Source organism: Anolis sagrei, chromosome Y (genome assembly GCF_037176765.1).
Source record: "Anolis sagrei isolate rAnoSag1 chromosome Y, rAnoSag1.mat, whole genome shotgun sequence".
NCBI lineage: Eukaryota > Metazoa > Chordata > Lepidosauria > Squamata > Dactyloidae > Anolis > Anolis sagrei.
In genome coordinates this window covers 73,575,982-73,589,334 of record NC_090035.1, presented here as the reverse complement: position 1 = coordinate 73,589,334, position 13,353 = coordinate 73,575,982, and the positions used below count along the sequence as shown (strand labels likewise).

The 13,353-nt window shown below is 44.9% G+C and overlaps 1 protein-coding gene across 1 annotated transcript in view; it reads right to left on the bottom strand.

The window, feature by feature from the left end:
* Positions 1 to 6,775, bottom strand: part of LOC132780613 (calpain-12-like) — a 37,085-nt gene extending 30,310 nt beyond the window's left edge. Inside the window, exons 1-4 of the mRNA XM_060784341.2 lie at positions 6,365 to 6,775; positions 2,621 to 2,696; positions 2,408 to 2,529; positions 721 to 854 (exon numbers count right to left, since the gene is read on the bottom strand). Coding sequence (XP_060640324.2) covers positions 721 to 854; positions 2,408 to 2,529; positions 2,621 to 2,696; positions 6,365 to 6,595 — 563 coding nt within the window. The 5' untranslated portion in view covers positions 6,596 to 6,775. The remainder of the gene's footprint in view (positions 1 to 720; positions 855 to 2,407; positions 2,530 to 2,620; positions 2,697 to 6,364) is intronic.
* Positions 6,776 to 13,353: the final 6,578 nt, after the last annotated feature.

The following is a 13,353-nucleotide window of genomic DNA, read 5'->3' as shown; positions in this document are numbered from 1 at the left end:
CTGCTGCTGAATTGTGAAATTAATCTCAACAAGAACAACTCAGAAAACAGGGGAATCCCAGAAAGAAACAATTAGGACCAGCTAACACCTCCCAACAAAGGATTCCTCTAGGTAGCAATCAGCCAGGCTTTGAAGCTACAAGGCCATTTAATGCTAATCAAGGTGGCCAATTACAATATTCAATCTTTCATCCAACAGACAAGAGTTCTTTCTTCCATCCTGGATATTCTACAGATATATAACCTCAATTGCCTAATTTCTAACAGATCCCTCAACCTCTGAGGATGCCTGCCATAGATGTGGGCCAAACCTCAGGAGAGAATGCTTCTGGAACATGGCCATACAGCCTGGAAAACTCACAGCAACCCAGACTTGAAGGCACTTAGAGACTAGAACATAGGTAGCAAATCCAATATACATCCATCTGCATCTTTGGCATTAAGATACAACAAACTTCTGCTTTTTATGACACCCAAAATCTGTACCTGATGATGCTATTGTCTCTCTCTCTCTCTCTTTGGGTGAATCTACACTATAGAATACACTTTGAAGCCACTTTAACTACAATGGCTTAATGCTGTGGAATTATGGGAGCTATAGTTTGGTAAATCGCCAGCACTATTTACCAGAGAAGGCTAAAGACGTTATAAACCTATAATGCTTTAGTCAGGGAAATAGGAAGCAAGGGATTTGGGCATGAAGGCATGATATCCCACTTACTTGGCATAGGCTTTTTCCAACAATGGCATCCAGAACTCATCATATTCAGGGGAGCGCACAAAAAGCAGCTTGTCATTCATGGTGGGCAGGAGGTCATCCACCACCACATCCACCCATCGCCCATACTGCCAGAACTGGGGGGATTCAGAAATGATTGAAAGTCAGTATCAGAAAGTGTGTATATGTGTGTGCCATATTCACTGAACAGATAAATAGCATGGCCCGACTTACCGGGCCAAAGAAGTTGCGGTGCAGGGTGTCCCCCACCGCCATTCTTGCCTAGGGGGGGCTTCTTCCTCCCAGAAGCCCCCTCTGATGGCGGGAAGGATTCCCGCTGGCGGGTCAAGGGGGCCAATGGCCTATTGACCATGCCCACCACAGGTGAGGCCTGAGCTGCCCGGGCTCCCCAGCAGGCACTTGGCCTGCAGAAAGGTCGGCGGGCGGCAGGAGGAGGGAGTTCCGCCCGCACTACATGCAGCTCCTCAAGCGTTCAAGAACAGACGTGGAGGCAGAACAGGACTTTGAGGTGGCCAGTGTCGCATTTGGGCTTCCTTTGTTGGGAGCAGGCTCCAGGGTTGGCGGCAAGGGGGGTGCGGTTCCCACCCCCCCTTTTGTGGTGTGGGGCATGGGCCCTGGATCTGGTTTGGTATCCCCCCCTAGCGGTTAGGGGTGGACGCCCGTTGGTCCCAGGGGTGCCGGGTTGCGTTTGCCCGGTATTGTGCCGGCGGCACTCCGGTGTGTGCGGGATCGGCCAGTATTGGCCTGTCTGATCATGATCCAGGACCCATGCTTGGCTGCCAACCCTTGTTCCTGTTTGCAATAAATGAGTTGTGGCCATTGTTCATCCCACATTGTGTGTGAGTGTACTTCTTGGGCTGGCTGTGGGAGGTGTATCGCACTTGCACACGCAACTGTTGTGCTCCAAGGCTGGGATTCACCTCTGTACCTGATACACAAACAGTACAAGGCAAAATAGCAAAGCAGTTTGTTGAAGCATATATATAAAAAGCAAAATAGTGTAAACATCAGTGTGCAAAAACAGGAATAATCCTCAGAGTTCGGAGTACATGAAATGCATCAAAAACCATGAATGAATGCCTATGCACAGTGCACATATCTTATTTGTAATGCAAAAAAACCCACATAAAACAATACAATAATTAAAATGAAGAACAATTTTAATAAATATAAACTAATTAGTATTTCAATGGGAAGTGTGGGCCTGCTTTTGGCTGATGAGATAGGATTGTTGTTATTGTGTGCTTTCAAGTCATTTCCGACTTAGGTTGACCCTGAGCGAGGGCTGGGTAAATGACCTTGGAAGGCCGTATCCGGCTCCCGGGCCATAGTTTGAGGATCCCTGCCCTACAGGATCACACCACAAGCTCTTCAGAGAACGTTGTATATAACGTTGGATGCTACTAATAGTCCTTCAAAATACTTATAAGTGACTTTTCAAATCATCAGACAGTTTGGGCTATTGTGTTTATCTACATGAATATGGATATCTATCCATGATAAAGATAAGTTGTGCCTCTATATTGTGTATATAAGTAATAAACCTGTTGAACTATAACATATTTGAAGTTTCAACAACAATAACATAATACTTTGTGTATCTGAGTAATACATATCTGTGTTCTATATAGGACCCTATACCCCCACCCACTATGCAAGCTCATCTCACTTGGAAATGGAAGATGCCAGCATATTCAGTGCCTTCAAAATGTTGATCTTGTGGAACTACCCGGTACAGGAGTTCTGGGTACAAGGTAAGAGAGGCAGCCGCTGCCAAGAACCAGCAGTCACCTTTAAGAAAGAAAAAAAAGCAGAAAATGTCATCAAAATACAGGCTAGTGCTATCAGTGAAGCAAGAGAATGACAGCAAATGAACTGTTACCCAGTTGCCCTTGGCAGACATCTGTCCGATTCATTCCTTTGCAAATGAAATGTGGAGTTCCATAATTGCAGATGTCCTGTAAAAAAAATTGCACAAAGAACAATTATTTTATTTTGAGATGGTGGGGCAGCAGGTTAAACCACTGAGCTGCTGAACTTGCTGGCCAAAAGGTCGGCAGTTCGAATCCAGGGAGAGGGGTGAGCTCCCACTGCTAGGCCCAGCTTCTGCCTAGTTTGAAAACTTGCAAATATGAGTAGATAAATAGGTACCACTTCTGCAGGAAGGTAATGGCACTCCATGCAGTCGTGCCAGCCATGTGACCTTGGAGGCATCTGCTGACAACGCCACTCTTCAGCTTAGAAATGGAGATGAGCACCAACCCCCAGACTTAATGTCAGGAGAAACCTTTACCTTTAGTCCCATAAAGGAGCTTTTCCAGACTTTGGTGCAAAGGAGTGCCTTTCTCTACTTTTTTTTTTGCTACAATATCTTATCTTCTCACCATGTTTGTCCTCAGCTAGAAATTCTAGATGATGTGGTTTACAGCCACCCTTTGTCCTACATTTCCTTGTTGATCTCCATTGTATCCTGCTGGTAATAGTTCTTAACTGAATATGTACTTCTTACAACGGCCACCTGGTGAGTTTAGAGACATATTCCCCACATTTAATCTCTCAAGACCTACCCACCACAAAAAGATGGCTCAAGATGTTTGGTGACCTGAGGCAGAATAGCAAATATTGCACTCCTACCCACCTCTCAAACTTGAAATGCCCTTAAGTAAAGGTAAAGGTTTCCCCTGACATTGAGTCTAGTTGTGTCTGACTCTGAGCATTGTACTCATCTCAATTTATGATCCAAAGAGCCGGCGTTGTCAGTAGACTCCTCCAAGGTCATGTGGCCAGCATGTTACCTTCTCGCTGGAGCAGTACCAATTGAATAACTCATGTGGAGCGGTTACCTTCTCGCTGGAGCAGTACCAATTTAATTTAATAACTCATATTTGCATGTTTTAGAACTGCTAGGTTGGCAGAAGCTGGGGCTAAGAGCAGCAGCTTACCCTTCTCCCTGGATTCAAACTGCCAACCTTTCAGGCAGCAAGTTCAGCAGTTCAGCAGTTTCACCTGCTGCACCACTGCATAAATTAACCCCATGGGGAGAAAGGTGGGATATAAATAAAGATTAATAATAATAATAATAATAACAACAACCCCTACTCCAATCCCTGGCAGTACAGTTGTGAATATCGCAAGTTGCTATCTTTTTTTTTTTTTTTTGCAACATTGCAAATCTTCTACTTGAAGTGAGGGGATTAAATGTATCTAGCACTATATGGGGGCCTCATGTCCATTTTCTTTAGTCTATCCAGAGAAGCCCCCAGTGGCACAATGAGTTAAATCCTTGTGCCGGCAGGACTGGAGACCGATAGGTCACAGGTTTGAATCTGGGAAGAGCACAGATGAGCTCCCTCTGTCAGTTGTACTACTCAACCCTGAAGGAGTGATGACATTATTATGTCCCATTAAAGTGACAATGCGCCTCTGGACTTTTATTGGCACACCATTCTGGTCTAGACGCCCATTGACAAATTCCATACCCCTGTCACTTATGGTTCACACCATTTTGGCCAAGTATACAGGACATCATGACCTAGGACTAAAGACAGGCCATACTCCCCAGATACATACACTGTTCCTACCCCACTGACCATGTATGGACATTACCCTTGAAGACAGGAAGGATGACATCGCCTGTAGCTGACCTCACCTGTAGATTACCTCACCCTCAAGAGTCTAACCAATCGCTTGACAGTTATGTAATCCCCCACTGTTGCTATGCAGACTTTGCTGAAGAGCACCAAAACCTATATAAGCTGTGCTTAGACAACAATAAAGGGTCATCATCTTTCACCTCTACACCCTGCCTCCCGCCTGGTCATTATCTCGTTTCAACACAACCCCAGCTGTTTCCTTGTACTTCCAATCTTGGTTTAGATGACTTCTGGGCACAAAGTCACGGTGACATTTGTACCAGTTCTACTACCCAACCCTAGTAACTTCCAATGTCAGTTTATATGATTGATGGGCACAAAGTCACGGTGACTAGTTGAACTGGCCTACAAGTTGTCTTCTTGTTTGCATCGTTGTCACTGCAATATATGGACCCCCCCAGTGGCGCAGTGGGTTAAAGCCCTGTGCTGGCAGGACTGAAGACCGACAGGTCGCAGGTTCAAATTCGGGGAGAGGCGGTTGAGCTCCCTCTATCGGCTCCAGCTCCTCATGTGGGGACATGAGAGAAGCCTGCCCCAAGGATGGAAAACCATCAAAACATCAGGACATCCCCTGGGCAACGTCCTTGCAGATGGTCAATTCTCTCACACCAGAAGTGACTTGCAGTTTCTCAAGTCACTCCTGACACGAAAATAAAAATAAATAAATCTATCCAGACTCTAGACTGCCCTTTTTCTGGCCAAAAATGAGGAACCCTTCATCTTCTATTTAATGCTATTTTCCCCCTCAAAATTAGAAGTTGTGATGTTTTTCTTTGGATACTTTGTTATTCAGAAGAGTGTCCCTCAGACTTGCTGCTGTTGCCATTGCCTATCCCATTGGTACCAGAGCAATTCTGCACAAACTGATATTATTATAGTGTTTACTTTTCTTGGGAAGAGCTCTTGATAAGGAGTAAGGCATAAGCAATGCACACAGAAGACTGGGCAACTTGGAAGGCACTGAACAGACTGCGCTGTGGCACCACGAGATACAGAGCCAACGTAAGAAATGGGGCTACAAAGTGGAGTCCACGACATGCGAGTGTGGAGAAGAGCAAACCACAGACCACCTATTACGATGCAGTCTGACCCCCGCCACATGCACAACTGAGGACTTTCTTATGGCAACACCAGAGGCACTCCACATGGCCAGCTTCTGGTCAAAGGACATTTAGTATAATGCCAAGTTTTTCAACTTTATTTATTGTTTTAATTGTTTTTATATTGCTTGGATTATATGTAGTGGCATCAAATTGCTGCCAAATGTAAGCTGTCCTAAGTCCCGCTTCCGGGGTTGAGAAGGATGGGGTAGAAACAGAGGCGGCCCTAGGGAATTTTCAACGGTAAGCAAAAACAGTATTTTGGTGCCCTCCCCCCAGCCAATCATTGATATATATTTTCTGTTCATCATGGGAGTTCTGTGTGCCCTATTTGGTTCGATTCCATCATTGGTGGAGTTCAGAATGCTCTTTGATTTTAGGTGGACTATACATCCCAGTAACTACAATTTGCATATGTCAAGGTCTATTTTCCTCCAAGAGCGCCTCAAGAGCGCCCCTGGGCAAAATCAACTATACTGCGAATGCTTACTTTGCGTAATGGCTGAGCCACCCCTGGGTAGAAATACTGGAAGTAATAAATAAACAAACTTTGGTTGTGTTCTTAAACATATTACAACTGTACCCTTGGTTCACTTCTGATACGATAGATAAATAAATAAATAAATAAGCAACACATATATATTTCTTATTTCTAACTCATGTTAGGGAGCCAGCTTGGTGATCAGATCATTGGATCTGAGTTTGAATCTCTGCTAAGCCATAAAACCCACTAAGTGACCTTGGGCAAGTCATACATTCTCAGCTCAAAGGACAGCAATGGCGAACCTCTCCTGAATAAATCTTTCCAAGAAAACCCTGTGATAGGTTGATCATAAGTCAGAAGCGACTTGGAGACACACAACTACAACTCACCTTTGGCCTCTTCCACACCACCCCCTGGATATTCACAGAGCCAGGTCCTAGCTCTTTGTACCCAAGCGACTCTGCACAGGGTTGGAACTCGGGGTCGAGGAAGAGGCATTGCTGTTGGAGGCATTGTCGCTTCAGTTCTTGATAGTTCTGTTCACGGTAGGGTATAGCTCTGGCCGCTCCTTTAGCATCAGAGTCCTTGGTGAGGCGAACGGTGATACGGGAACTTGACATGGCTAAGTCCAATGGTGGTTAGACTCAGATGGGCGAGGAGGAGAATATGCGAAGGTGATATGGTTCCACTTTGCTCCACCCATGTGTATCAGAACAAACGGGAAGAGTTTCGCTTTTGGACTTGGATACAAGGATGCTGAAGTTAACTCTTTGCTACACAGTTCCATGAAGGAGCCAAGACTCACACAATGGATATAAGCTGGTGTTTCCTAACTAGTGGTCCTCTAAAGCAAAGTTTCTCAACCTGGGGAGGGTCGTGAGGGGGTCACCAAACACCATCAGAAAACATATGATGGTCTTAGGAACCCCTTTGGCAGAGAAGGCTGAAGATCCCTTTTCCTGTCCTTCTCCTTGTTGGAAACAGACAGCAAATCCTTCCACCAAAAGTCCTCTTCCACTGTAATTGGCTGGCCTCTTAGCTAAGGGGAGGGTTGTTTCTGAGACTCCAAGCAAGGAGGGGAGAGCAGGTGTGCTCGGCGCATGGCAACGAGCACATGTGCAGGCGAGGGAGAGCGTGTGAGGTTGGAGCGAGTCTCTTCAAGGCATGGAGGTTCTGTGTGGGAAATTTGGCCCAATTCTATCATTGGTGGGGTTCGGAATGCCCTTTGTAGGTGAACAATAAATCCCAGCAACTACAACTCCCAAATGTCAAGGTCTATTTCCCCCAAACTCCACCAGTGTTCACATGTGGGCATATTGAGTATTCGTGCCAAGTTTGGTCCAGATTCATCATTGTTTGAGTCCACAGTGCTCTCTGGATGTAGTCCTTGTGCCGGCAGGACTGAAGACCAACAGGTTGTAGGTTTCAATCTGGGGAGAGCGTGGATGAGCTCCCTTTGTCAGCTCCAGTTCCCCATGCAGGGACATGAGGGAAGCCTCCCCCAAGGATGGAAAAACATGAAAACACCTGGGCATCCCATGAGCAACGTCCTTGCAGACAGCCAATTCTCTCACACCAGAAGCGACTTGCAGTTTCTCAAGTCACTCCTGACACAAAAATAAAAATAAATAAATCTTTCCAGACTCTAGACTGCCCTTTTTCTTGCCAAAAATGAGGAACCCTTCATCTTCTCTTTAAAACCATTTTTTTCTCTCAAAATTGGAAGTTGTGGGGTTTTTCTTTCTCCAGCACTCAAGGTCAATACCCACCAAACCCTTTCAGTATTTTCCGTTGGTCATGAGAATTCTGTGTGCCAAGTTTGGTTCAAATCTATCGTTGGTGGAGTTCACAATACTCTTTGATTGTGGGTGAACTATAAATCCCAGTAACCAAAACTCCCAAATGTCAAGGCCTATTTTCCCCAAACTCCACCAGTGTTCACATTTGGACATATTGAGTATTTGTGCCAAGTTTGGTCCAGATCCATCATTGTTTGCATCCATAGTGCTCTCTGGATGTAGATGAACTACAACTTCAAAACTCAAGGTCAATGCCCACCAGACCCTTCCAGTATTTTCTGTTGGTCGTGGGAGTTCTGTGTGCCATGTTTGGTTCAATTCTATCGGTTGGTGGAGTTCAGAATGCTCTTTGATTGTAGCTGAACTATAAATCCCAGCTACTACAACTCCCAATTGACAAAATCAATCCCCCACCGTAACCCCACCAGTATTCAAATTTGGGTATTTGTGCCAAATTTGGTCCAGTGAATGAAAATACATCCTGCTTATGAGATATTTACATTACGATTCATAACAGTAGCACAATAACATTTATGAAGTAGCAACAAAAATATTTTTATGGTTGGAGGTCACCACATGAGGAACTCTATTAAGGTGTCATGGCATTAGGAAGGTTGAGAACCACTGCTCTGAAATGAACACAACAGCCCCTGATTTTCATTGAGTCTCCCATCCAAGTACTAACCAGAGCAACAGAGTTTATCTTCCAAAATCAGATGGGATCTTGGGTCTTGATACAGCTTAAGAAGTGAAATTGACACAGATATGCACATAGCTAAAAGCATGCAGAAAAATGTTGGCAAACTTTAATTAATATAAGGGATTAAAACATTAAAATATACCCATTAAATAAAACTGGAGGCAAATAAGATATTGCACACTATTAAGATTCCTTTCCATAAATCTATTGGACTCTCTCTCGCCACGATCTGGCATAAATTCTATGCAACCTGAATTCTGCACATGAAGCATTTCCTACCATAGCAGGAATGTTTTGGACTTCAACTCCCACAATTCCTAACAGCCTCAGGTGCCTTCCTTTTCACCCTCAGTTGCTTAAGCGGCTGAGAGGGGAAAGGAAAGGGCCTGAGGCTATTAGGAATTGTGGGAGTTGAAGTCCAAAACACCTGGAGGGCAAAAGTTGGCCCATGCCTGTACTGTAGAGATGCTCATGAGACCAAACTGGAGGGCTAAAGTTGGCCCATGCTCATGAGGCAAAGCATACCCCTCAATCAGTTGATGACATGAAGGTTGCCCCATGTTATGGGCACCTCCATCAAGCAAGAATACAAATCAAGGTGAATAGTTTATTGGGCAACTTTACTCAGACACAGTTGGATTGCAACACCTATCAGGTTTGGCCAGCACAGCCAATTGAGGAGAATAATCTGATAATCTGTAATCTGATAATATCTGAAACAGATTCATTGTCATAAATGATGTTTTATGCACAAATGTATCATCTAAATAGCACCATCTTAGTCTCTAGAGATACTTTCATACTACCGTCCCATACTTATGTAACCTTTACCTTTACCTATGCTATCCAAAGCTTGTGCAGATAGACAGACAGATAGGAGTTCCCGGTGGCACAGCAGGTTAAACCTCGGAGCTGCTGAACTTGTCAACGAAAAGGTTGGCGGTTCAAATCCAGGGAGCGGGGTGAGCTCCTGCTGTGAGGCCCAGCTTCTGCCAATCTAGCACTTTGAAAACATGCAAGTGTGAGTAGATCAATACGTACCTCTCTGGCAGGAAGGTAATGGTGCTCCATGCAGCCCTGCTGGCCACATGACCTTGGAGGTGTCTACGGACAACGCCGGCTCTTCGGCTTAGAAATGAGCACTACCCCCTAGAGTTGGACATGAGTAGACTTAATGTCAGGGGAAAACTTTCCCAGTGGCGCAGCAGGTTAAACCTCTGAGCTGCTGAACTTGCTGATCAAAAGGTCGGTGGTTCAAATCTAGAGAGTGGGGTGAGCTCCTGCTGTGAAGCCCAGCTTCTGCCAATCTAGCACTTTGAAAACATGCAAGTGTGAGTAGATCAATACGTACCTCTCTGGCAGGAAGGTAATGGTGCTCCATGCAGCCCTGCTGGCCACATGATCTTGGAGGTGTCTACGGACAACGCCGGCTCTTCGGCTTAGAAATGAGCACTACCCCCTAGAGTTGGACATGAGTAGACTTAATGTCAGGGGAAAACTTTCCCAGTGGCGCAGCAGGTTAAACCTCTGAGCTGCTGAACTTGCCAATCAAAAGGTTGGCTGTTCAAATCCAGGGAGCGGGGTGAGCTCCCACTGTGAGACCCAGCTTCTGCCAACCTAGCAGTTTGAAAACATGCAAGCATGAGTAGATCAATACGTACCTTTCTGGCAGGAAGGTAACGGTGCTCCATGCAGCCATGCTGGCCACATGACCTTGGAGGTGTCTACGGACATCACCGGTTCTTCAGCTTAGAAATGAGCACCACCCCTAGAGTCGGACACGACTAGACTTAATGCCAGAAGAAACCTTTACCTATTCACAAATGTTTTACATCTGTGCCATCTTGAAGACAACTGGCCTCTTCTCAGAGTCAATGAAGTCAAAAGGAAGACGAGATCCATTTTTAACACTGGTTTGGCTGTTAGAGAGTTAATGCATGTGTTAACTTTATGATGGACACAATAACTGTTAATCTTTTACCATCTTAGGAGGAAGCAACTAGCAACCTGTTGCAGAGCAAATATACTTAGGGCTGCCAGCTGCCTCTCCAGTGGATATTGTGTTGAATTAATTAGATATTTTGAATTAAACAGCGTGAATCGGGTGTGGGAACGGTCTATGCATCCCGACCTGTCAAGCATCGGCCCCTTGGCTATGTCAATTTTCACAAGAGATGTTGCTGCCTGAGGTGAAGAACAAAATGCCCATCCCAATCCATAAAAAAACACTAGACTGTTAACTAGACTGGTATTTGAATAGTCAACAAAGGGAATTGCCTCGCTATGCCTAGCTGTGCTTATAATATACTTAATGCACCTGTATCTGCTGTAGTTTCAATGAAAGAGACCAACTCACATTGTCAGTGGTTCTTGGAAGCAGCTGCTCCAAGTTTAAAGTTTGAAGAAACAAAAGAGCTCCGAAGACTCATAAGTTTGCCATTTCCCAGTTCATGACTGGTCAAAATATTTTTAATAATAATAATAATAATAATAATAATACATAGTAGGTGGGGCAAAGTACTTCGATACACCTGCTGCCATCAAATATGCCTTGCCACACCTTTAGTTTTGGTGTATTGAACATTGACCTTCAGTTGTCTCTATCAGATATGAATTATCAAGGCATCTTAAAGATCAAATAATGCAAACTGCAATAAGATCAACAATATCACGTGTCAGTTAAAAGATTGATTAGTATCACATTTATTAACCAGCAGGAGCCTGGCAAATCCAAAAAGAAGTATTGACACTTAATTACAGTTAACTAGATTTACTCAGTCATAGTTGTTCTGTATTTGCAACCACTACTTAGTCATTAGGCTTGTGCAATCCGGGTAAACTTGACCCGTTTCATTAAATGCTAATCAGTGTTGTTTTTGATGTGTTGTTGGGCTTGGCTGCTCCGAGTCCCTTGGGGAGATGGTTTGTTGTTGTTGTTCATTCGTTCAGTCGTCTCCGACTCTTCGTGACCTCATGGACCAGCCCACGCCAGAGCTCCCTGTCGGCCGTCACCACCCCCAGCTCCTTCAAGGTCAGTCCAGTCACTTCAAGGATGCCATCCATCCATCTTGCCCTTGGTCGGCCCCTCTTCCTTTTACCTTCCACTTTCCCCAGCATAATTGTCTTCTCTAGGCTTTCCTGTCTCCTCATGATGTGGCCAAAGTACTTCAACTTTGTCTCTAGTATCCTTCCCTCCAATGAGCAGTCGGGCTTTATTTCCTGGAGGATGGACTGGTTGGATCTTCTCGCAGTCCAAGGCACTCTCAGAACTTTCCTCCAACACCACAGTTCAAAAGCATCGATCTTCCTTCGCTCGGCCTTCCCTAAGGTCCAACTCTCACATCCGTAGGTTACTACATGGCTTTGACTATGCGGATCTTTGTTGCCAGTGTAATGTCTCTACTCTTTACTATTTATCGAGATTGGACATTGCTCTCCTCCCAAGAAGTAATCGCCTTCTGATCTCCTGGCCACAGTCTGCATCTGCAGTCATCTTTGCACCTAGAAATACAAAGTCTGTCACGGCCTCCACATTTTCTCCCTCTATTTTCCAGTTGTCAATCATTCTTGTTGCCATGATATTGGTTTTTTTGACGTTTAGCTGCAACCCGGCTTTTGCGCTTTCTTCTTTCACCTTGATTAGAAGGCTCCTCAGCTCCTCCTCACTTTTGGCCATCAGAGTGGTGTCATCTGCATATCTGAGGTTGTTAATGTTTCTTCCAGCAATTTTCACCCCAGCTTTGCATTCATCCAGCCCCGCACATCGCATGATGTGTTCTGCATACAAGTTAAAAAGGTTGGGTGAGAGTATGCAGCCTTGCCTTACGCCTTTCCCAATCTTGAACCAGTCTGTTGTTCCGTGGTCAGTTCTGACTGTGGCTACTTGGTCCTTGTACAGATTCCTCAGGAGAGAGGGAAGGTGGCTTGGTATGCCCATCCCACCAAGAACTTGCCACAATTTATTATGATCCACACAGTCAAAGGCTTTAGAATAGTCAATGAAGCAGAAGTAGATGTTTTTCTGAAACTCCCTGCCTTTCTCCATTATCCAGCGGATATTGGCAATCTGGTCTCTCGTTCCTCTGCCTTTTCTAAACCCAGCTTGAACATCTGGCAACTCTCGCTCCATGTATTGCTGGAGTCTTCCTTGCAGGATCTGAGCATTACCTTACTGGCATGAGAAATAAGGGCCACTGTACGGAAGTTTGAGCAGTCTTTCGCATTTCCCTTTTTTGGTATGGGGATATAAGTTGATTTTTTTCCAGTCTGATGGCCATTCTTGTGTTTTCCATATTTGCTGGCATATGGCATGCATCACCTTGACAGGGGAGATGGTGGCGGGGTATAAATAAAGTTTTGTTGTTGTTGTTGTTGTTGTTGTTATCAAGGTGGCCAATTGTAACATTCACACCTACCTCAAACAGACAAGGTTTCTTTCTCCTGCCCTAGGCATTGCACAGATATGTAAACTCAATTTTCCTAGTCTCCAACAGACCTCACAACCTTTGAGGATGCCTGCCATAGATGCAGGCAAAACGTAAGGAGAGAATGCTTCTGGAACATGGCCATACAGCCCAGAAAACTCACAACAATCCCAACTCACTTTCCCTGTTCCATAAGAAAACCTATGAAGTCTATAAGGTGGCTTTGAAGGCATGCAACATAAAGGAGTGCTAGCTGTAAGAAAAATACCAAATGTTCATGTTTGTTATGGCAACGGAAGATCACAAAACAGCATGCCACCCCGAGGCTTATTCTTCCTCTTTGAACCACATGGTGGCATCAAAGGCCATTCTTTCCCAGCGCCACATTCCTGCAACTTTGGAGAGAGGCGAAAAAATGCCCATCATTTTTTGGCACAATAGTTGCACTCAAGTTG